This window comes from Trichechus manatus, unplaced genomic scaffold (genome assembly GCF_000243295.1).
Source record: "Trichechus manatus latirostris isolate Lorelei unplaced genomic scaffold, TriManLat1.0 scaffold00094, whole genome shotgun sequence".
Lineage (NCBI taxonomy): Eukaryota > Metazoa > Chordata > Mammalia > Sirenia > Trichechidae > Trichechus > Trichechus manatus.
The window spans coordinates 4,398,296-4,424,384 of NW_004444030.1; the positions used below are offsets into that span (position 1 = coordinate 4,398,296).

Consider the following 26,089-nt stretch of genomic DNA (forward strand, 5'->3'; position numbering starts at 1 on the left):
GACAAGAGATTGTGGCCGCAGGAAGCAGAGGAGGCTGAGTGGGGGTGAAGAAGGGTGGGGGGTGGGAAAGCGTATATGGCAAATTACCGGTTGTTTTGTCTCCCGCTGGAAGCTCCATGAAGCTGCTTTCTCATATTCCCTGTTTGCTGGTCTCTGATAGGAGTCCAAGATGGTGGATCCACGCTGTGTTAGCTGATAGGAGACCTCTGCATGAATCTCTCCTCGCTCTCCGTTCTCTGTCAGTTTTCTCACTCCATTTGGTGCTTGGCTGAGTTCTTTATCTCTTCATTTGATTTTTTAGGGTTTCAAGATTGTTGTTTTCTCTGTTCAGCTTAGTTTTTCGAATCTTTCCTGTGGAGGGACGGCGTGGTGCTTCTGCCTAGAGCGCCATTTTGCTGGAAGTCTGAGGCTTATAATATCTAATGAAGGAAAATAATAGTGCACCTACTCCACTTAGAGCCCTGGTGGCACAGTGGTTAAAGTGCTTGGCTGCTAACCTGAAGGTCGGTGGTTCGAACCCACTAGCCTCTCTGCAGAAGAAAGATGTGAAAGTCTACTTTGCTAAGATTTACAGCCCTGGAAACCTTATGGGGCAGTTCTGCTCTGTCCTGTATGGTCGCTATGAATTGGAATCAACTCAGTGCGATGGGTTTGGGTTTTGGGGTTTTACTCCTCACTTATCAGCTATCCAGTTATTTGACATTTCACATTTATGACAATAGTAAAAAATCTACTATCTGACTATTTTGTGCGTTAATGAGGAGCCAAAGCGAGGGAGGAGGAGGAGGGGGTGGAAGGCACTGAGGTTTGTGCTGGAGGCAGTGTGAGCTGCAGGTGGTTCATGTTACCCAGGTGCAGACGGAGGAGCCAGGTTGGCCTGCAGTGAGCGCAGGGCTGGCAGGTGGTGTGCAGGAGGCTGGGGTGCCAAGCTGCCTAGGGCCACAGGAGTTGGGCAGGAGGCTCGGATGTCTCTTTTTCCCAAGCGACCTCTCTGCCACCTCCGCAGCCTCTGCTGGGCACTGGTGGCCGCGCTTCACCTGCCCACTGGCCTGGAGCCATTTGCTGCTGAGGCTTGTCTTCGGCTGGCAGAGCAGCTAGGCGCAAGGTCCACGCGTAGGCTCAAAGTGCGGCCAGTTGATGGTGGGCCCTTGCTGCCCGAGAGGCGGTGGGCAACTCCTAACCACCACCACCACCACCCCCAACCCTTGCGGGCTCCATGGTGATGGAGAAGGTGTGGTGGGGTTGGGGGGCCTACCATGCCATGCGTATCCCGAGACGTGCTGACAGCGCCTCACGGGTGGTGAGTAACTGTGGGGGGGGGGCACGTGTACAGAGAAGATGGGGCAAAGCCCAACTCTCACATAAGGCCAGATTTTGCATAACAGTCTGATCTTTGTAACCTAATCATGTCGATAAGTGAGGAATAGGTGTAATGTATCTTAGATTGCAGTGGTGGTACGGGGGTGGTGGGGGATGGGCACAGCCATTGAGGGCCTTATGCTGCCAGCTGTTAATATTCATGAAGTCCTCGACCTCCTGGGGGATGAAGGGGATGCAGTGCCCATGGGACAAATAAATCTTAAAGAAACTTCATCTGTTTTCATACAAGTGTTGTGAAGTAGGTATAGTGAATGTAGCGTATTAGTGTTTGTGTCTGAGATAATGAAAATTAATTACCTCAGATGCAATTAATCTTTTCATAAGCTTCGTATGGATTGAAAATGTTAGTAGCTTCTTAAATATGAATTGATCTGTGGTGGTCCTGAAGCAGTGTAATTAGATATAGCTTTTATATATTAAGAACCACAAAAGTAATGTTGTTAGTAATATCCATATTATTAACAACACATAACAGAACCATTGGTGTCCAAACACTGTTTTTATACAGGCAGTCACCTGTTACGAGTGTCTAACTTAGGACAACTCATATTAGCCCTTTAATGTTATGTAAATTTGCCCTCACTTTCAAATGATGGAACCAAACCCTACTGGCAACAAACTCTTCATTACAGTTACCTTCACTTGCTGTACATGTAGCTTTTAAATAATTGAAAAGGCTTTGTTATGGATTAAATTGTGTCCCCCAAAAATGTGTATCAACTTGGCTAGGCCATGATTCCCAGTATTGTGTGGTTGTCCACATTTTGAGATCTGATGTGATTTTCCTATGTGTTGTATTCTTAATCTCTGCCTGTAGTTAATGAGGCAAGATTAGGTTATGTTAAAGAAGACTAGGGTGAGATACAACATCCTTACTCAGGTCACAGCCCTGAAAGTTTCCCTGGGGTGTGGCCTGTATCACCTTTTATCTTACAAGAGATAAAAGGAGAGAGAAACAAGCAGAGAGATAGTGACCTTAAGCCACCAAGAAAGATGCACCAGGAGCGGAGCATGTCCTTTGGACCTGGGGTCCCTGTGCTGAGAAGCTACTAGACCAGGAGAAGATGGATGACAGTGACCTTCCTCCAGAACCAGTAGAGAGAGAAAGCCTTGTCCTGGAGCTGGCACCCTGAGTTTGGATTTCTAGCCTCCTAGACTGTGAGAGAATAAGTTTCTCTTTGTTAAAGCCATCCACTTGTGGTATTTCTCTTATAGCACTAGATAATTAAGACAGGCCTCAAGCCTTTTCTTGTAACCCGGGGACTGCCTGTACTTAAATCATAATACTGTTATTGCAGATGCAGTAGCTGATTTTCATAATCACCATGATAATTATCTAAAAACATAATAAACTTGTCAAAAATCTCTATTTTAATAAGTTTGTTTTTAATTTATGATGTTTTATTTTTAAGCATCTATGTATTCATCTTTATCATAATACCTACTTTGCTAAGTGAATTGTTCTTTTTTGTGCATACTTATTACCATAATGTAATACGTGTAACTAATACACATCTTCCTGAAGCTTCTGATACTTCTTGTTTTCTAGATCAATCTGTCCTTTCTTCCTGGTCCTTGAGTTGTTCCCTATGATACAGAGTTACAAATCAATCAGCTAGGAAGCTAGCAGTTTAAAATTTTGCAAGTTAGGCCACTTTGCAGTTGCCACGATCTCTTTATGTAGAAACTTAATTTGTACATTTGAGGATCTTACATTACACATACACACACACACACACACACACACACACACACACACACACACACACAGAGAAATCAATTTTTTAATTGGAAATATGACTGGAAATTTAATACATCAAGTGTGAGTCCCCCCCTCCCCATCTTAGACATTATATTATATATGTGAGAATATACAATATATAATTGGAATATGTTAATGTGCATCATCATTAATAACATAGAATAATAGTAATATTCTGTTATTAATGATAATAGTGATATTTGAGATTTATGGAACATTTATATTTTTATATTTTACATTTATTGTTTAATCTTCCCAACAACACTGTTAGATAGATACTATTATTATCCTCATTTTTAGTGAGAACTAAAGCACAGTGGTTAAGTAACTTTTTCACACTATACGTAAGTGGCGGAGCTTGGATTCAAATACATTTTCTTAACCATTCCACCCCAAAGACTTCTGCTCATTCTTTATGCCCATCTAATAGAGGCTGCCCTAGATTAGCTAAGTTATACCAGTGGTACTACTGGCTCTAATTTGAAGAAGATAATTCAAGCCCTTCTCCAAAGTGAATTACCTCTTGTTACTCTCTGATCAGATCAAGCTGTCATCTCAGATGAGTCACTCAGTATTCACTTAGCATAAGTAACAGGTGGCTTTGAGTTTTTAATATCTTTAATATCTATAATTAATTGTAGGATATTAGTTAGGTCCTGATCGGTATATCCTGTTAAGCACTGTTATTCCATTTATAGTATTCATATAGTGCATTACTATACTGGGAGGAAGAATATCGAGTCACGATGTATTGAAATCATTTTGCTTTCTAAGCATACTTTTTCTTAATCTAAAAATTTGTTTGTACTTGGGGATAAGAGCTATTTAAAAAATCTGTTTTATATATTTAGCTGAGTGATAGCTTTATCTTATGTCCGTTTATCACATTATCATGTAGTTTCTAGTGCTTAAACATTATCAGGATGGCATAGTTTTAGAAGTAGAAGAGAATTATAAAGGTTATTTATGTCTAATACCCATTCTATTCATGCTTAAACCACTAACATTTTGGAGGTCATTAGTTAATAAGTCTAATAATTCTATTCCTATACGAGGTTTCTGGTGCTTCTTATTAACCAGTGAGCAGTAAATGCACTCATTTTTGGTAAGTGTACTGCCAAAGTTAAATTGTTAATATAAAGCAACCGTTTAGTTAATCATCTGTGTTTTTTGTATATTTTCTCACAGAATAAAGAACCTTCTAAATCCAGTGTCAAGAAAAAAGTAACCAAAGTTGCAGAAGCAAAGAAGGTAATAAAGAGAAATTTGAAAGTGAATAAGAAGATAACATTTACTGATGAAGGAGAGGTAAGATTCTGTAAATGTCTCATTTCTAAGGTACATTCCAAGTAGTATAAAGAATTTGATTCTCCTGCTAACTTACAATTCAATAATGATAAAAATAAATGTTTCTCTAAAGCACACTGGGACACTGGGCAATTCCTTTCACTGTTACTGTAGGCACTTCATCGACTATAAATCTGTGGACAAGGATGCCTTCGTGAAATAAACCGAGATGCTTGGTGATAACAACAGAGTTGGTTTCGAACTTTCTAAATTCTTATCTATAAAGATAAGATTTTCTCATGTCATGGTTTCCATGAACATGTTGTATGGGAAGAGAGAAATCTTGAATATAAGTACAGTCATCCCTTCATATCTGCAGATTTCACATCTGTAGATTCAACCAACCATGGATCAAAAATATTCGAGGAAAAATAAAAAAAGCTCCAAAACGAAAAACTTGAATTTGCTGCATGCATTGCACTACGCTGAATCCATGCAAATGAAGTGATGTGTAGGCATACCCTGCTGTAGCCTCACAAATCCTCAGTCTCTCTCCAGCACTTGTTGTTTGTGCATTGTCCACCTCTCATCTTGTTCATTCGCTACTTGTGTTATGTGTACCCTTTGTTTCTGTGGAAAAAAATGGCTCCTCAGTAGCAATTAAGTGGTCAAAGCATTCCCTCAAAAATTAAGAGGGAACGTAGCACTTTACAACTATTTTAGGAGCCTGGCTGCTAACCAAGAAGTCAGCAGTTCGAAGCCATCAGCTGCTCCTTGGAAAGCCTATGGGGCAGTTCTGTTCTGTCCTGTAGGGTCGCTGAATTGGAATCCACTTGACGACATTGGGTTTGGTTTTCGTTTTTGGTTTATAACTATTTACGTAGCATTTACATTGTATTAGGTATTATAAATAATCTAGAGATGATTTAAAGTATACAGGAGGATGTGCGTAGGTTATATGCAAATACTATGCTATTTTATATAAGGGACTTAAGCATCTGTGGATTTTGGTATCCAGTGGAGTCCTGGAACCAATCTCCCCACAGATACCAAGGGACCACTGTATAAGAGAGGTGACAACTACTTGCCATAGCTCCTTTGCCTGACTGTCCTTTGCAGTTCCTCAGTTTTAGATGGTTTATTTGGAAGTTTCTGGTTGTTACTAGGACTGGCTATGGGAGGGAATTCTCTGCTTTAAAGTAATCCCAGATATATGGTGCCTTGTATTAATTTCACCATTACCTTGGCCTCAGTGTAACCATAGAGTAGGGAAGGGGTAACTACTTGAAGATCGCTCATGTAAGGTCACTGTATTAGATAATAAATATCTTTGTTTTTAAATGAGGAAATAGATCCAGAAGGTCAGGTGACTCACATAAAGAATCATAACTACTTAGTGGTCATAGCAGTCTTCTGAATATCATCTCATGACTTTATTCTCACCAACCCATAGATTTCCCTTACCTTATCCTAACATAGCACACAACACCTACTTCCTATCATACTGTCATTCCCCTCACACTGCTAAAACACTTATTATGTGACTTTGCATTTCTTCTACTCCAGTGTAAGCTACATGAGGAAAGGTATTTTGTTGACTTTGTTCCCTGTTGTATCCCCAGCATCTCGAACAATGCCTAACACATAGTAGACCCTCAGAAAATGTTTGCTGAGTGAATGAATGAATCACTGTCTTAGGCTGGGTTCTCTAGAGAAGCAAAACCAGTAAAGCGTATAAATACGGCTCACGTGATTGTAGAGGCTGGAATGTCCCAAGTCTGTGGGTCAGGATGGAGGCTTTTCCTGATTCACGTAGCCACAGGGGCTGGCGAACTCAAGATCAGCAGGTCAGACAGCAGGGCTCTTGCTCACAGGCTGTGAAGACCACAGATCCCAAGATCGGCAGGCAAGGTGACAGGTAAGCTGTTAGCTCAGGTCCCAAGAAGTAGAGGTCAGACAATCAGGAGCCAGCTGCAGGATCCAGAGTGAGCAAAAGCCTAGGCGTCTTGCAAGAAAGTCCACTTATATATCGATGCAGGCTACACACCCAAGGAAACTCCCTTTCAACTGATGGGCTACTCACAGCAGATCCTATCATGGAGGTGATCATATTATATCAAATCTCATCATGGAGTGATCACATCATCGTACAGCTACCAAACTGCATCATAGCTGCCAAACCACTGAGAGTCATGGCCCAGCCAAGCTGACACATAACCTTAAGATCACAATCACCATCTAATATCCCAGTAAAGTAACAGAGCTTTTTATACTGGCTATAATGCATCACATCAGATATTTCATCATCACTAATATAAATACTGCCTCAGCAGTCCTTACCCAATGGTATGTTTCTTTTTAATTTTGAAGTGAACAAAGTTTTGATGTTACTTGGTGCATAGGGGCTTTGCTTTAGAAGCCCAGATTTGCACTAATAATATGGAGTAAAATGGTATATAAGTCAGATGAGAAGGAGCAATTCAAAGTTGTTGTTAGAAGTTGCAGAGGAAGGCCATGAAATTGATTGTGAGTCTTTATGAAATTACTAAAAAGAGGTGAGCACCTGAGAAATAGGGTGAACTAGAATGTAGTTATATTACATCAGATGCTCACTGTAAAATAACATTAGTGCTTTTAGCATAATGAAGTTCCTTAGTGTGCTACTAAGTTTAGCTGCACAGATTATACCAATTAGTTCCAAGCTGAGTAGTGGATGGATGGATGGTATTCTTACTGTAACAGCTGATCCTTCTCACTGCTTCTTTAAGTCCTAGTGTCTGCTGGCACAGCTGCTTATGTGGTAGTATTTGTCATTCTCATGGATTGCCAAAATTTGAGACTCTCTAGGTGTCTCATCTTGAAGAATGGCCGTGGTGGCCACATGAGTGAGAGGAGAGAGAAATACCTGTGATGTCTGTGTCTACAGATTTTCATTTGTTCTGCAGGTTAATTAGTAGTCATTCAAAACACTAGTAGCTACTGAAATTCTTGCGACAAGCAATTATTAGATAAAATAAGATAATTTTTTTTCTTTTCTTAAGTGTCTAATGTCTTATAGTGTTAGACCTGGAAAAGGGCTTAAAGATTACTCAGACAAACATACCTCTTTATTTTTCAGTTGAATCTCTAGGTGCCCAGAGATTAAATCATTTATTTAGGATTATGCAGCAGCCTAGTAAAAAAGCCAGGACATTAAGCGAGGCCCCCTGACTCCCAGATCAGTCCCTTTTTTCTGTGTCACCTTGTTCCTAACCATAAACTATATGTGCAAAATACAGTGAACTTGAATAGGGCTGTGAAACCTAAGCTGATTTTCTGCTTTGCGCTTAGCTCTGTCAGTCCTTATGTGTAGTACTGGCCAATGTGTGCCTCATTAATTCATAGTCAGTGTTGGGAACCCATTGTATGCCAGTCACTGTGTTGGGTTCTGGGAATACGTGAACAAGACTGATGTCTGCCCTCAAGATCAATTCTAATGAGAGAAACAGGAAAGAAAAACAACAAAGTAGGATGAGACAAGGGCTAACGGCCCACACAGGTGCCGTGGCAGCCTGGAGTAGTTGTATTCTAGTCAGTCTGGGTGGTGCTGCTGTGGAGATAATTTTGGCTGAGTTGTGTCAAGTATATAATACTAACTGCATTGTTTGAGATGTTGAAGGATTTCTATTCTGCAACTCTCTTCTCCAAATTATATCATGAAATTTTCCTTTAATACTCTTCTACTGGATGTTGGCAGTAGTACTTTATCCTTACTGGAACAATCTTTGCTGTGGCTTGCTCACTTTAGTCATATTTTTTAAAATAAAGTTTGTAGAAAGCTTAAGAAAAAGAGGTTTTAAGGCAGACAGTGAGTATATGCACTATTTGAAAATCATTATACCAAAGAAAATGGTTTTGTGTTGATGTTCCCTGTCTCCTACCTCACACTTACCTTTTTTCTATTTACAGTTGGTTCAGCAGTGGCCACCAATGCAGAAATCCATTGCAAAGGATACTGAGGAAGAGGACGATGCTGGTGGTATCAACTTAGATAAAGCAAAGGAAAGGCTTCAGGAAGAGGATAAATTTGACAAAGAAGAGTATAGAAAGAAAATTAAGGCAAAACATCGGGTAAGCTTTCCATCTTGAATTAATACTGAGTGAAAATTTAATATGTCCCTAAATATGCCTAAACATTCTCACACACACACGCACACACAATGTAAATTATTTCGGGTGTTTTTGATAATATGTTGTATCAAAACATTTAGATAAAGTTTTATATTTCCTCTGGCAAAGAGGTTCCAAATAACAAAACTTGTAGTAAGTACTAGAACCTTTAAATTTTAGTCACTTTTTATCCTAGATGTTTAATAATGTTTTTATTTGTTTATTTATTTTGTAACTAGAATTTAGAATCATTGTCAAGTTTTGTAAAAATGAAAACCTTATTGGAATTTATTGACTCTTTCTCATCTAGTTTTCTAATGTAGTATACAGAAAAGTTTGAATTTTTATTGTATAGATACAGTGAATATAGTTTGAATTGATATGGCTAATTTTATCATTTCTAATTTTTTTGAGATATAATTGTTCCTTTGTGCATTTTTATCTTGTATTTACACATTTCTTTCATCCTTTATTCATTTAACAAATATTTATCTCCCTTGTTTGTATAAGGCATGTTATTACACTCCTTCATATAGTAATTTATTCTCTTAGATTTTTAAAATCTTACCTGTCTGAAAATAAATTATTACTTTTCAAGTATTTATTTCAATTTTTTCTTCGTTTCTAACCTCATTAACCCAGAACTTCCTAACCAGTAATGTCATAGTAGTGATAAGAGAAGATATGATAGTGTATCCTCTGTTTTTATTTTAAAAAAGTCTAAAAATGTACATTATATTTTCATGTCTTTTTTATAAACATGGCAGGTGTAATATAACCTTTTAAGCTGCTTAGGTTTACTTCATCTTCTATTATATGAGGATATTGAAATGGATTATTACCTAAAGCTATCCAACTCTTACCTTTATAGAGTTCGAATATGTTCCTTTTCAATATTAAATGTAGATAACATTGGGCCCCATCAGGAGTCTTTGTAACTTGTTTTCTTGGAAGTGTTCCTGGTGTTAGCTTGCTCTTTGCCCATCCTCTTAGATGTAGAGTGAAGGAGGCAAACTATCTGATCTCCTCAGTTACAGAAGATGAAAGAAGCCCTTTCAAGGAGATACAGAGGGGAGATGAATTTCATTTCACACAACTTTATTAGAGCCTTAATTCATCAAGCCCCCCCAAGCCTCACACCTGCAGTCTAACAGATTGTGAAGTTTTTTAATCTGTTTTTAATTAGTGGCTTTCTTCTCTACTTTTAGAGTTCCTGATGCTTGATACTACCTTTATTGTTTTTGTGGATTTTGCAGCTTTATTAATTTTCTGATTATGTTAGTATGTGCTCAGTGAAGGAGAAAAAATGTAAAAATCCATTTGTGCTTTTGATACCTGTTGCTAATCATATAACTTTATTATTTTATCTAACATTTTTCTTTTTTTTTTTTTTCCTGTGGGTACTTTGTCATTTTATCTACTCCCTTCTATCTTCCTTCTGCTGTTCTGCTGTCTGATTTCTGAGAATGTCATCTCAATCTGCTTTTGGTCTAAGGTGACTCAAGTAATGTTAGTCTCTTTCTTTTTTTTTAGTTTTGACATGTGTTTACTGTTTGTGGAAAAAGTCTTTGTAATAGTCAACACTCCTGATTCTTTGTTTTTTTTTAATTTAAGTTTTTATTTTGAGCTAATTGGAATTTCACACCTAGTTGTAAGAAATAATACAGACAGATCCTGTGTTCTCCATTTCTGTGCTTTTTGTCATTTCAAGAATATTACATAAATTGGAATCATACAGTATGTAGCATTTTGGGATTGGCTTTTTTCACGAAACATAATTTCCTAGAGATTTGTCCAGGTTGTTACGTGCATCAGTAATTCCTTCCTTTTTATTATTAGGTACTGTTCCATAGTATGGATGTACCACAGTTAGTGTAATCATTCACCTGCTGAAGGACATAGAGTTGTTTCCAGTTTTAGGCTATTATGAGTAAAGCTGTTATGAACATCTGTGTACAGGTTTTTTATGTGACCAAAAGTTTCTCTGGGATGAATGCCCAAGAGTGCTGTTGCTGGGTTCTGTGGTAATTAAATGCTTAATTTTATGTGAAACTGCCAAACTGTTTTCCAGAAACACTGTACCATTTTATATTCCCACAAGCAGTGTGTGAGTGATGCAATTTTTTTGCTTCCTCATCAGCATTTGGTCTTTTGCTTTTTTTGTTTAAGCCATTTTGATAGGTGTGTAGTGATATTTCATTGTGGTTTTTATTTGCATTTACCTAATGGTAAATGGTGTTTTCATGTGCTTTTTTTTCCATCTGTTTCTCTTCTTCAGTAAAATGTCTCTTCATGTCTTCTGCTCATGCTGTAACTGGATTGTTTGCTTTTTTTACTGCTGAGTTCCTTCTATTTTCTACATACTAGTTAGTCCCTGGTGGCGCAGTGGTTAAGAGCTACAGCTTCTAACCAAAAGGTCGACATTTGAATCTTCCAGCCCCTTCTTGGAAACCCTATGGGGCAGTTCTAGTCTGTCCTATAGGGTCACTGTGGGTTGGAATTGACTCGATGACAGTGAGGTTTTTGGTTTAGTCTCTTGGTGGAGCCCTGGTGGTACACTGAGTAAGAGTTTGGCTGCTAACCAAAAGGTCGACAGTTCGAATCCACCAGCCGCTCCTTGGAAACCTTATAAGGGAGTTTTACTCTGTCCTATAGGGTCACTATGAGTCAGAATCAACTGGATGGCAATGGGTACAGATAGCCCCCTGCTGTTAGGAGCCCTCATGACCCAGTGGTTAAAGCACTCGGCTGCTAACCAAAAGGTTGGTGGTTCGAACCCACCAGCTGTTCCTCGGGAGAAAGATTTACAGCCTTGAAAACCCTATGGGGCAGTTCTGTTCTGTCCTATAGAGTCACTACACGTTGGAATTGACTTGACGGCAGTGGGTCTGGAGCCCTGGTGGCGCAGTGGTTAAGAGCTCAGGCTGCTAACCAAAAGGTCAGGAGTTCAAATCCTCCAGCTGTTCCTTGGAAACCCTATGGGGCAGTCCTAGTCGGGCCTGTAGGGTCGCTATGAGTCAGAATCGACTCAGTGGCAACAGGTTTGGTTTTTGTTTTTTGATTGTTGGATATATGGCTTGGAAATCTTTTCTCCAAGTCTGTAGCTTGTTTTTTCATCCTCTTAACAGGATCTCTAACAGAACAAAAGTGATTAATTTTGAAGAAGTTGAATTTTTATCTTTTCCTTTCATAGATCATGCTTTCGGTGTTAAGTCTAAGAACCGTTTGCCTACACCTAAGTCCCAAAGATTGTCTCCTGTTTTTTTCCCCTCAAAGTTTTACATTTACGTTTGAGTCAGTGATCAATATTGAGTTAATGTTTGAATAAGGTATGAGACTTAGGTCAAAGTTCATTTTTTTGCCTATGGATACTGTGTCTGTGGTCCCTGGGACCATCCCAAGGTTTGGTGATTGGCTAGGAAGACTCACAGAACTTAGCATATATTGTACTCACAGCTATGATTTAACACACAGAAAGGATACAAAGGAAAATGGTCCATGGAGCCAAGTCTGGAGGAAGAGAGTCACGAGCTTCTAAGAGTCCTTGCCCAGTGAAATCACATAGGACATACTTAAATCAGCCAGCAATGAATTGTGACAACAAGTGTGAAATGCTTTCTACCAGAGAAATTCATTAGAGACTCATTGCCCAAAGTTTTTATTGGGGGCTGCTCATGTAGACACCCTCTGCCTATGTATCAAAATTCTAGACTTCTAGAAGGAAAGCAAGCTTTCAACATAAACCATGTTCTTTTGTTTTTACAAACATTTTAAGCACAGGGAGTCACACTCAGGTCATTTAGGGCAAGTTTTATATTATTGTGGGAAACTGTTTACCATTCAAATTCCCAGGCACTAGCTAAAAGCCATCCTGGCAAGCAGGCCTTTCTAAGGATAGCTAGCAGTCTCAGGCCTGCTGTGTTAACTCGTTTCTAAACAGAGGATGAATTGCCCTAGCACTGTTTGTTGAAAAGGTTATCTTTCCTCTGTTGAATTGCTTTTGTGCTTATGTCAAAATTCACTTGTGCACATTTGTATGGGTCTATTTCTGGATTCTCTATTTTTCATTGATCTATGTGTCTGTCTCTGCACCAAACCACACTGCCTTGATAACTGTAGCTACATAAAAAGCCTTGATATGGGGTAGGCTTATTCCTTTCATTTTATTTTCTTCAGAATTGTTTTAGCTATTCTAGTTCTTTTGCAAATCCATATAAATTTTAGAATAATGTGCTCTATAACTACAAAAAATTTTCTTAGAATTCTGATAGGAATTGCATTAAACCTATATATCAATTTGTGGAGGATTGATGTCCTTACTGTGTTGATGAATCTTCTAACTTATGAACAGGATTCTTATACTTTTTGGCTCCTCTTTGACTTGGTAATTATTTAATGGACTAGTAAAATCTATTTTTTAATTTTTTTAAAATTAAGAGCAGCATTTCCCTTTTCATTCTTTTTAAAAAAGTAGATACTACATGTAGCTTCAGGGATGGAAATGAATGTTGAGAAAAACATTCCAGAAATATGGCAAACAAATGAACCTGAAATATATTGGTTACAATTGCTGTTTATGTTATTGAGAAGACTAAACATTTCCTGAATTTCTTTTTTTAGTACAGTACTTTAAATTGAAATTTGGTATTAATGATTTGTTGTTAAAATCTTTAATAATATTAAAAGTATCAACAGCTTGTCATGTTTCAGCTTACAGTCTTCTTAGAGTATTTATCTGGGTGGAGATTGAGCAGAATATAAGAATGTCTTATGCTTCATTGTTTCCAAATAGTAGCCAGCAGTAAAGAAGTATGAGAACTGATGTAAAATTAAGGCTTTTCCTCCTTGCCCTCCCTTCTGTTCCCTTCCGTTCAGTTCCCTTCCTTTCCATTCCCTTCATCTGTGGAAGTTATTACTATATCCAGGTTGTGGAGTATTGGTTTCTGAAGCCTTTAGAAAGTTAATTTCAGATTAGTTAAGTGTTCATTTATTACATACTGTGTGCGTCGTAGGCTCTGCCCTAGGCTGTAGAGATAAACCTGTTGCTGTGGAGTTGATTCCAACTCATAGCAACCCTATAGGACAGAGTAGAACTGTCCCATAGGGTTTCCAAGGAGCGCCTGGTGGATTTGAGCTGCCGACCTTCGGTTAGTAGCTGTAGCTCTTAACCACTACACCACCAGGGTTTCTGCTGTGAAGATAGAATATTTAAAATACATAGGTCCCTCTGTGCTCAGGAAGGTTATAATTAAGCCATAGATAACGAAGTATGCTATCATTGCACAAAAGGTTTTTTGCACCGATATTTTTACATTAAATTAAAAAATTTGGAAAGGATTCATAGGCTTCTAAAATCAAGATGATAAAATAGTTATACATCGACAGGTCTTGCTTCTGCACTTACCTACCTTTATTATTATCTTGCCATCCCTATAAGTAACTACTTTTATTAGTTTTTTATGTATACTTCCAGTTTTTTGTGCAACTGGAACTATTTTTCTCCCTTTCTTATTATTTTCTCCCCTTACACAAAGGGTTGTATATGTATTTTTGAGCTTTTACATAATTTGTTTTCTTTTCTTTGCACAATGTTAGAAGTTAGCATACATCTTAAAACCAGCTCTGTGATTGTTGCAACAGTGAGCAGTTTTGAATGGACATAATTGTGAGAAACCAAATGAACTTCACATAACTCTTGGTTTTGAACTCAGAAGATTTTTAAAAAACAAGTCAAAATTTGTTATTTTACATAAAATATATGTATTCTGCGCAAGGCAGACCGTGGCATACCTTCGAAACAGAAGGTTGAGAATATTCCGTAGCCTGAAAAAGCACAAGGAAATAACTAGAAAATAAATTAGGTAACCCTAAAAGTCTTCTCTCTGTTCAACTTTCATATATATGCTACCCGAGTCTCACATGATTGCTTTCTTGGTATTTTCATCAATGAGATTATTATTATGTATTTGTGTATGCATGTGTATCAAATTAGAGAAAATTATACATTTTGTGAGCACTTTGGAATTAGTAAGCTTAAGATAATAGCATATATAAAATACAATACAGGTGCTCAAATCAATTATGTACCAAACTGAATGTATTGGAGTTTTGCACAGATGACACAGATGGAATATTTTAAAATAGCAAGTTTTAAATTTTGGCACAGTGAAGCAGTAGTGTTTGGTAGAAATAGAGTGCTGGCTTATAAGGCAGAATACCTGCATTTGAGCTCTGAGTTTGGCATTACCTACTCCAGGTTGGAGGACTGGTCACCAGTATGGACTATACTTTCCTCATCTGAAAAATGAGGGAGTGGGAATGGGGGTTTAATACCAGATGATCAGAAAGATCCTTTTGGCTCTGTGGATCTAGGTAAGACATGGGAATAAAATCATCCTTTGCTGTTTGAAAATGGAATTTTAAGTTTTAATTTTTCCACTGCTTGAAAAATGGAATTTTGAGTTTTAATTTTCCCTCTTGACAAATCAGGTTCGTTGCTTTACTTGATAAGACTTCTCTTGCTCAGTTATTTTCCAATGGCTACTAAAATTTTACTATAAAAACTAAAAAAAAAAAAAAAAAAAAAAGACCAAACCCATTGCCATTGAGTCAATTCCGACTCATAGCGACCCTATAGCACAGAGTAGAACTGTCCCATAGGGTTTCCAGGGAGTGGTTGGTGGATTCAAACTGCCAGCCTTTTGCTTAGTAGCCTGAGCTCTTAACCACTATGCCAACAGGGCTCTAAATATACTATTAATACTTCAAATGATAATTTGTATTAATCAATTGCTTTACCTGAATGCATTATTGCTTTTGAAATCATATTGTTTTCCTTATTGAGTACATTTTTTATGCTAATGACACTTCTTAGTTCTTCTAGCACGTTTTGCCTAGGGCAGATGTTTCCCTTTGAGGCTGTTGCTCATAATTTTGTTACTTTCATAAAAGCATACTGAGAAGAATTCTGTGTCCCCAAAGAACATTTAAAATACTAACTTTAGGTCCTAGGAATAAGCTTTACTTCATGAAGATAGAAAAAGGTGAAGAGACATTTGACACAAAGTTATGAATAAGGGATGTGCCTGAAATAATTTTGCATGTCATAAGAAAACTCTGTAAAACCTATTGCCTAATTCTGTACTTGATATATATGGTATTTTAAAAAACGTATGTCAATTTTAGAAGTTTTCATAAAGCTTTGGAATTTTTTTCCCAGCCTGTTTAAAATATTTCATCGTCATATTTTTTGTATTAAAAGGGTGGTATATTTGATATATAAGTGAATTTAGTCCTAATAATTAAATTCTGTTTTTAATAATTACTGTTTCTAAAGTAGTTGTTTACCCCTGCTGTTTAAAATTAAAAGCTTCGCACTGCTGAGATCTGGATATGCACTCAGTCTTTTTAATATGGGATTTAAGTATTCATTTAGTCCCACCTGTTTTTCCTCCACAGCGTTACTGTCGTCCTTGACTCATATTTTTATCTACCGAGTTCTGAAAGCTGTATGATTTTTACTGTAACCCAAGTAAATACCCTTGTCTTAAAGATTTAGAAACTGAACTATAAAGAATTTATAGCAAAAACAAAACAAAAAACCCACTGTATACATTCATGGTACCATGGGGAGTAGAACTCTGCTGCCCACTTGTTGAAACTCATAGCTACTCATTTTGTGGCCCTCGGGCCCTTCTGGGACTGCTTTCGGTCACTCAGAGAGCATCTTTATTTGCTTTTCACTAGTCTTCATGGTATCCTTTATCCACCATTTTCTTCTGAGACCATCTGCTCTCCAGCTTTGCCTGGGATTTATAGGTAGCTGTGCTTAACTAGGCCTGATCCTTTTATTGTCTCTGCTGAACCTCTTGAAAACATTCATCAGAAGTAAAATTATAGCAAAAGCTATCATTTGAGCATGTGAAAACGTTAATAAATTAGTAAATTGTAAAGGCAAAGCACTACTCTTGCATGAAAGCACTTTATTTCTGACAATTCAGTCAGACTTGTGAAAGATGGGCTATGGATCACATCATTGAAAGGTTTTTAATTCAATGGAATGAAAATCTGTTCTGTGTTAAGTGTCATCATTCTCAGCTCTGAAAGATTGCTTGTATTTAGGGTGATAATATCTGCTGTAACAGATATTCCCTTGAAATTTGTTTTGAGTGCTTTAGCCATATCTGATTGTGTATTTAGATAACATAACCATGTCTAGATGTAGCTCGGGACTGCTTGCATAGAAGGTACAGCATTGCTCTAGATTTTACTTACTATAAGCATGAGCATTAGAAAGTTAGAAACAAAGGGACATTTAAAAAAAAAAACTATTTTGTTTGTGTTGTTGTTATTGACATAGAATTGAGTTGGCCTGTAATCCAAGCGTCTTAAACATAAATTCATGTGATTGATAGTCAAGAAAGAGAGAAGCGGTAATTAGGCTGGTAGGAATAGTAATAATAATATCAATAATAACAGCCAGTAGCAGTTATTTAACTGTGTCCTACACTAAGCACCTTAAATGTACTGTTGTATTACATACTAACAGTTAACTTCTGAAATAAGTGAGCTAGCCTTATTTTACAGATGATAAAACTAAGACTTAGAACGGTCAGGTAATTTATCCAAGGCCTCACAGCTTGTAAATCGCAGCCCTTGGACTCTTACCAAGCTTGTTGTTACTTTATTGTTGTTCTCAAGTTAGTTGTAGTCCAGTCGATGACGACTCACGGCAACCCCATGTGTGCAGAGTAGCACTGCTCCATAGGGTTTTCAAGGGTATGACCTTGTGGAAGCAAATCGCTGGGCTTATCTTCCAGTGAGCCTCTGGGTGGGTTCGAACCACCAACCTTTCGGCTAGTAGTTGAACACTTAATCATTTGCACCACCCAGAGACTCCTGTTACTCTATAGACTTTGTTTTTACCTATTAAGGTATATTGCTACCTGTCTGAAGCCAACAGACATTCTCTTACATCAAAGGAACTTTGAAACAATAAATAACAAGGCAGAGGATGATGAAACAAGTGAATAGAGGAAGAAAGGAAAGTGGTGGAGTGTTTTGAAGATGTAATGGCAAATAAATAATGGAAATTGTTCATGATTCAAGAGCAAGATCAGTGATCTCGAGTACGAATAAAATAAGGGTTATAGCTGATAGTATAGGCTGGGACCCCAAACTAGTAATACCTTTTGCTGAATGTCCATTGAGTATCTATACAGTTACTAGTACCGTAATCCATTTTTCAGTAACTGGCCATAGAGTCTAAGGTAATGTCGTCTTGCTCACATGGCCTTAGGAAATTTTACTAAGGTAAAAAATGTCATCATAAGGGCGAGGTAGTAAAAACATCTGGTGCCCAATTCTAAAATGGACATTATGAGTAAAGTTTATGTACGTAAGCGGATCCATTTGTATATAAAACACCACCATCCCCAACATTGCAACCCTTCCTCAAAGCCAGGTTTATTATAAAAAGGAGCCAGCCTGTCACTGTAAAACCTTTGCTTTATAGTTTGGTGATGTCTGCGTGGGAGGGTTCTATTCTTATTCACATAAGCTTATAGCATCTAATGACATGCTTGAGTCCTTCTCCATGTCCAGCATCAAAAATGAGATAAATACTCAAAATTGCATAGATCTTATCCATCAACTGTATGGCAAGTCTTTGACTGCTATTTCCTCTGTTTTTATTGTTCCTTAAACCTGAAGTTCTTTGGTTTATGGGATTTTTAAAAAAGTTTTTTTTATTGTACTTCAGGTGAAGGTTTACAGGACAAATAGTTCCTCATTAAACAGGATCTTTTTTTTAATTTTAAACGAAAAATACCATGTGGTATTTGAGAGAGAGAGTGGTTGGAAGATTGATGGTGAATAGCTATTGGAAGAGTCAGGTTAGGAGCTGGGAGCAGAGTATGGTCCTAATGGAATTAAGGGGACTGACAGGATCAGGTCATAGACTACAAAGACCACTAGAGGCTGAACTATGATGCTCATCACTACCCAGAGCCTATCACAGAGCCTGGCACATTGTTGCTCAGTAAATATTTGAAAGAATTAATTAGTGAGTCAGTGTTTCCTTGTTAATCTGTTTTTCTGTCTGTCTTCATATCCTGTTTCAGTTGTTACTGATATATAGAAGACACCATTTTTTATATTGTTCAAACCAAGCTCTGTAGACTAGGCAAAAGATCACAGGACCTTGTGTTCTGAGTTCCTGGGAGGGATTTAGGCTTTACTGGGAGTTTGTTCTTGTGGAGGGGCAGGAGGTATTTTCTGGATCTGAAATTTTTGAAATTATTCTTTTAATCCCAATTTTATTGTTGACTCAATTTTATTCTTTGCAAAAGAAGTTCCTACAATACTGAAACAAGGATAGATGTCCACTTCTTCCCTATGTGACAGCTGGGGACTTGGTTCCTTACCAAGCTGTCACAGTTTCCTGAGCCATGTTTAAGTGGATTATGCTTCTCCTACCTCCTGAAAAATATGAGTTGTATTTCCAAATCAACAAATTTCCAAGTATCACCATAGAATGAAAAATGTTTAAATACATGGTCCTGACTGCTGATGAAATTCCTATTTCATAGCACTTTTTTTCCTGAAAGCTAAGGACGAACCATGTGTGAGAAGCCAAAAGAAATATAATAACATCTATAAAAGGAGTATTTTGTACCTTGAAATGTAATTTTCTGTCTCTTGTGAATTTGATTTTCATTATTGAATTTCATGCTGTCCTTATACTTAATCATTTGTAGCATGGCAGAACTAAAGATAAAATTTTGCCTTCTTTTTCTGTGGCGTAAAATAGTTTTGGTACCGATCTGCCCTCAAAAATGAAATAGGAAAATAAAGGATTTAAAACATTCAAACTGTGTAAAATTAAGAGAAAAACCCACCTCATTTACTGAATCTAATAAAATTCAATTATATTTTATAATTGAATAAAATTATAGGCTCAAGTCATTGCACTGCAGCCTTTTATCTTTATGCTTTGCCATTTATAGCAGCTATCATTCATCTATCTTCTTTAAAAAAAAAAAAAATTGCTTTTTACCTGGCTTAGCAAAGAAAAATGTTCTTTCTTCCCTATATCCATCTCCCAGATTGTGGGTTATCATAATTCTAGTTCTTGTTCTTCTGTGCCTGTGTTTGAAGACTAATGTTTACTCTTTTGCCTCCATTTCAGACAGTGATAACATAGTTTTTTAGGATAAGAAAGGTTTTCTAATGGTTTACTTCAAATTATTTCCCTTTTTATTTCACCCGGTATTGGAAATGTGTCTTCCTTCAGTTTTATGGCCTGGCTGTGTTCACGTCATGTTTTAAAGTCTTTGATGGTTCCTCATCCATTTGAGACTTATGGCAGAAATCTTTCCCATTGGTGTGTACATGTGAATTCTGATGATGTTGCTATTAGCTGCTGTCTGAGTTGGCCCCTGACTTATGACGACCCCATGAACAAAGGGATCAGACTGTTATGATTAATAGGGTTTTCACTGGCTGATTTTTTCAGAAGTTTCTTGCTAGGCCTTAGTCTGAAAGATCTACTGAAACCTGTTGAGCATCATACAACACTCAAGCCTCCACTGACAGACAAGTGGTGGCTCTGCATGAGGTGTGTTGTCTGGGAGTCAGACCGGGGTGTCTGCATGGAAGGCAAGAATTCTGCCACTGAACCATCACTGCCTTTTGTGGATTCAATAACCAATTTAAATCTGAAAATTTAACTGTCTTTTAGTGACCGTAAGGAATTTACTGGGATTCAGGAGTAGTAGAAAATTGCCAGTGTATTTTTTTCTGCTGTGATTAAAATGGCTACATGAAAAGCCACAGGGTAGAGATTTTTATGTTTACTTGGATGGAAAGGCTGTTTCTGATGAACATATCGAGGTTATTCTTTGGAACTTTGAAGTATCATTTTCATATTCTCTAATGTGTTGGGAGAAGCCAGTTATCGATTAATTACAACAAAAATTTGTGTGACTGTAAAATGTGGTTAATTATCTGTTTCTTTTGCACAGAAGACAAAAATTAATTAAGTAGTGTCCAGGAAATGCTTTCAGATTGAAAAGACCTATACAGTAGCAGACCATTTTAATCATAAAGAAAAATGCAGCCTTATTTGTCTAAAGCATTTTATAACACAAAAACACTACTTATAAAGCTGCAGAGCTACATAGACTTTATAATGGAGAAGTAAGGGGTGTGGTAGTGTGCTGAAGTTGAGGGAGTGAGGACATTGGTTCCACAGACCCAGTTTTAGTCCCAGTTTCGTCCCTTACTGGCTGTGTGACATAAGGCAAGTCACTTAACCACTTTGACCCCCAATTTTTCATCTGTAAAATAGGCATAATAAAGCTTACTTAAAAAGTTTTCCTATGTAGATTTAAAAAGATAAAATGTAAAATGCCTAGCGCACTGTTGGTACTCAATAATTCAGAGCTGTTTTTGTTGGTAAGAAAATAATGTGCTGATAGATAAATTTTTATAAAGGTACAATTTTATTGTTCCTTGTAGCTACTTGATGTTTTATATAGCTGTAATTAAAAAAAAAATTAGTTTCAGCAGCACAACACTTAAAAGTCATTGTGATCTTTCTGAAATAACATAAAATATGTGTATGTTTAATTTCAGTATTCAAGACAGGAAAACTTTTTGTAGAAAATAGGACTATAATGTATCTGTGTAAAAGAGAGAAGAGATAAAATTATAAATATGTGCAGCCACGAACTACAAGAAGCCCTCAAACTAATTATAATTAAAATCAGTTGTTCCTTATTTTTTCTTTAACAATATTCTGCTACTTTCATTTATTTTGTCTTCTGCTAATGCTCATAGAAAATTGGTAATTAGTGCCACTGTTTTTGAAAAATTTGGGTGCAAAAGTGTTTAGAAATTGCCATCCATGCACTTATTTTTTCCCACAAATTGAGGAAATACTGAGATTATTCTATCTTAGTGGCAGAATGTCTCTCACAGTCTCATTAGAGAGCCAATTCAGAAATAGGGTTTGATTACTATTGCATTATACAGCTCCTTGCTAAAATAATAGTAGATCTTCTGTTATTAAAGTCTCATCTGCTAATACTTAACCTTCAAAGTCTAACATCTTAATTTTATTTTTACTAGAATATATTGGAAAGAACACTATACTTGGTACCTGAAGGCCCAGGTTTGAGATCAGTCTGTGCCACATACTAAGCTGTTTAGTAATGAGCAAGTCAAAACCTTTGAATTTTTGTTTCTTCATGTGAGAAATGTAAAATTCCTCCCTCTCTTCCTCTTCTTTTCCTTCCTTCCCATAAACATTCATAGGTCATTTGTGACGTAGGGGCTAGGTTCAAAGTACACAAAGATAAATGATATCAAGCTCTTGGCTTCAAGTAGTTCCCCATCTAGTATGCAAACAGTACTGTTGATACTATGATAAGTGCTTTAACAGTTACCAGGATAGGTACATAGGTTCAAAGTACACAAAGATAAATGATATCAAGCTCTTGGCTTCAAGTAGTTCCCCACCTAGTATGCAAACAGTACTGTTGATACTATGATAAGTGCTTTAACAGTTACCTGGATACGTACATAAACAGATAAGCTGTTTGTGTGATATGATAAAATATTAAAATCATGAAAAATGATGTGATAATAATAGCTAATATAGCTAACATTTAATGAGCATTTACTATATACTAGGCATTCTTCCAAATGTTTTTCATCTATTTATTTAATCCTCATAACCATTTTATGGGATTGTTATTGTTGGTAGGTGCCGTTGAGTAGGTATTATTATTATCCCCATTGTTCAGAGAGGTTAAGTAACTTGCCCAGGAGTATGTGGTTAAGCACTTGGCTGCTAACCAAAAAGGTTAGCAATTCAAACCCATCAGCTGCTCCATGGGAGAAGGATATGGCAGTCTGCTTCTGTAAAAGATTACAGCCTTGTAAACCCTATGGGGCAGTTCTCTTCTGTCCTGTAGAGTCACTGTGAGTCAGAATTGACTCCGTGGCAATTAAGTTATGTTTAGTAAGTGGCAGAATCAGGATGTGAATCTAGGCAATATTGCTCTGGAGGCTGTGCTCTTAATCACTATGCCAGCCTGCATGTCATTTTGGTATTATGTAGTGATTAGTAAAAAGAAGAAAGTACTAAGGAAACTTAGAGTGGTGACTTACTAGATTTGCCAGTGGGACTAGGAAGTTCTTCACAGAGGAGTTGATATTTGTTTTGGATCTTAGAAGAGGGGTAGAATTTTAAAATGTTGGGGATTGACGATATCTGTGCAGGGAATAACAGCATGCCAAAAGCAAAGCAGTGTGAAAGAGAATGGCATGCACTTGCAAAAAGCTCTTTGTAAATTATGACATCCTCTGTGGTTGCCGTGGTTAAGCATTACAACTGCTAACCAGAAGATCGGCAGTTCAAATCCACCAGCCAGTCCTTGGAAACCCTATAAAGTAGTTTTACTCTCTCCTATAGGGTCCCTATGAATTGGAATTGACTCGACGGCAACGAGTTTGGTTTATATGATCTCTGTGAGTTGGAATCAACTCGTTAGCACACAACAACAACATATATGTGTAAGGAGTAGTGATGATTGTGACTTTTCTTTTAGTGTTGTGTAATGAGTCGTAGCCAGCAAGTATTAATTGAACTTATACTGTCTATATAATGTAGACAGAGAGTTAAATTAATAAATAAGATGAACTGCGTGCTGTAGGACCTTTTTACCTTGATAATGACATAATTTACATACCTTTAAAAATTCAAACATAGCACAGCTAAATATAATTAATAATATACAGCACCCTGCAGTATTATAATAACAGCTAATATTTTATTAAGGACTTACTATTGTGCCTAACTACTGTTCTAAGTAATATGATTAAGCTTTTTAAATCCCTGTAGTAATCTTATGTGTTGTCAGAGAATTTCTAAGAGCAGAAGCAAAGTGAAAACAGTGTTAGAGATGTATTAGTTGATCATACAATTTGGAAATCACGCAACACACAGCATGAGACAGTGTTGGCAAAGAAATGGGGTAGTATTGGGGTTTTAAAATCTGAGTAACAAAGAAAGTCAGGGAAGTCCAGGCTGTTTCAATCAATCTTTCAGCTATTCATCAAAATATCCCTTGAAGTCCTTTCTTTGGAAATGTCAGTTTTGCTAAGAAGACAGATGACACAGGTTTCCAGGTGGCTAGGTGTTGGTTTGTCTGGGATATAGGAGCTAAAGACGCAGGATGTTGGTTACATATACATCTAAAGAAGCAAGGTAGCTGTTTACTCTAAAAGCCAGGTTACTTGTTGTTGTAAACTTTTGCCCTGTGAAACAAGGCATTGGCATGTTCGTCCAGGCTTGGCATAAGTGACTCCATCTTGTTTTTAGTTTCTACAGCTACAGTGTTAAGTTATGTATGATGAGGAAACTGAACCACAGGCAGTTGTCAAGAGTGCTCAGATCATGAGTAGTAGAGCTGAGATGTGAATGCTGGTGAAACTGTATGTGTTTTGTTTGTGGTTCTACTTTGTCTCCAGATTCTTCCCTTTTACACTGGCTTACTTAGTGGCAGGGAGGACTCTAGATCTGTAGTTATTGGAAATGGCAGTGTATTACAAAAATGTCTTACTTTTTATTGGTGACATGGTATAAGAATATGTGGAATCTTCATGACTTAATGCATTGGAAGAGTAAGAGGTCTGACTGATTTGGACGTGGCCAGAATTTCCCCGACAAAATCAAGCATTCACTTTTTAAATACTTATTCTATACAGGATTCTATATCCAAGTGTACATGGCTGAAATAGATGAGACAATAGAGAAAAGTAAAGAAATTAAGATGAAGCTTTTCCTCCATTATCTTTCTACTCTTATGTTTATTCCGTAAATACTGACGCCTATCATAAACTAGGCACTGTTTTTCATAATATGATTGCAGGAATGATTAAGACATGCTAGTGATATGATGTGACACTGTCATATTATTCTAAAACTAGATATTTTAACATGACCTTTTTGGTGTTCCACAACAGATGGTCAAAAAGCTGCATCGCTGTTCTTACTCTATAGGCATTTCTGAACAGCATGCCAAGAGTGTGGTTTGGGATGGATGAGGATGTCTGTATGCTAACAAAATGTAGTTTAAGCTCTTTTTTAGAACATACCTCAGAATATATCATGCACTGGTCCTAGACATCCCTCTCACCCCTGTCCTCTGTGTGTTCCCATGGTACGTTGTTTATAGCCTCTGTTTTGAACGGTATTGAGTTGTAATTTTTTCCATTTTTGTTTCTCTGTGTAGAGTAAGGTATTTCTGTCTTAACTTTTTATTTCAGTGCTGGAACTATGTCTGGCACATGTAGGATTTTAGTAAGTGTTAGTTAAATGAATGAGAGTTTTAAAGGAACTCAGATTCTAGCTGTAGAAGACATGATTGTATTATAGATGGTAAGTGCTATACACAATTTCAAATAGAAATAAGCATTTCTTTCCATAGAATGTCAGACTGGAAGAACCTTAAAATATGTATAATACCTTGAAAAAGCATTCTGACCCAAGGTTATGCAAAAAATATATTCCTGCATACTATTATCAATTAACCCCCACCCCCAATTTGTTCATTTTCACATTGGCTTAATCTGCTAGGTGTGGAAATCACTGATATAAATGGATTCCTTGTCTTAAATTGATTGAAGAAGTTGTACATCTTTTTGGAAGGAGGCAGAATAACCATAGAACAAATTCATCAGCTCTATGTACTTCAACAACCAAACAGTTAATCTGAATATAATAAATAATTCAAATGAAATAAACTTACTTTAAGCTAAAGATAACTTAGAAATGCAAATAACAATCTTCAGATTCAAATAGCTCTTCAACCTAGACCTTTCTATTTTGAATTTTTAACAAATTATGCCTACCATTGCAAATTAAGATTTTAGGGGACTAGTTATAATAAAATGGAATTGGCATAATTATAATTCTACTTAATAGAGAAGACATAAATAATTGTTTTATTTTCTAGTATTTGATTGATGGTATCAAGGCTCATTTGATTTCCTACTTAGAAATATATAAACCACTTCACTTCCATCCCTTAACATACATACACATATTTAGGATTTATTCTACATATCTAACCATTTCAGGTAACCTGGATACATTATTTGTTGGAAAATGAATCTTCTGTCACCCATTATTATTTCTTTGTCCCTTTTCTTTTCTTTCCTCTTACCTTGGTCGTGGAACTTCCAAGTAATCTTCAGAACGTTCCTCTTGCATAAGTGCACATTGTTTAAGTTAATTACCCTGCTAGTTGTATGTTTTATTTGGAAGTCAACGTAATACCCATTTTCTCCAAAGCTAGGGAAGAAAAAGATCAGTAATCACAGAAACAACATAATGTAACATTATGCATTACTTAGGGGTGTGATACAGTCATAGTTGCCATGTGAATTGGAATTTTTGTTAATTTCTCTTAGAATTTAGCTTTCCTGCTGTGCAATCTGAAG

General features: G+C 37.0%; 1 protein-coding gene across 1 annotated transcript in view; it reads left to right on the forward strand.

Annotated features, from left to right (window-relative positions):
- DDX10 (DEAD-box helicase 10) overlaps nt 1–26,089 on the forward strand; it is a 305,324-nt gene that overhangs the window by 177,720 nt on the left and 101,515 nt on the right. Inside the window, exons 14-15 of the mRNA XM_004382479.2 lie at nt 4,331–4,450; nt 8,378–8,539. Coding sequence (XP_004382536.2) covers nt 4,331–4,450; nt 8,378–8,539 — 282 coding nt within the window. The remainder of the gene's footprint in view (nt 1–4,330; nt 4,451–8,377; nt 8,540–26,089) is intronic.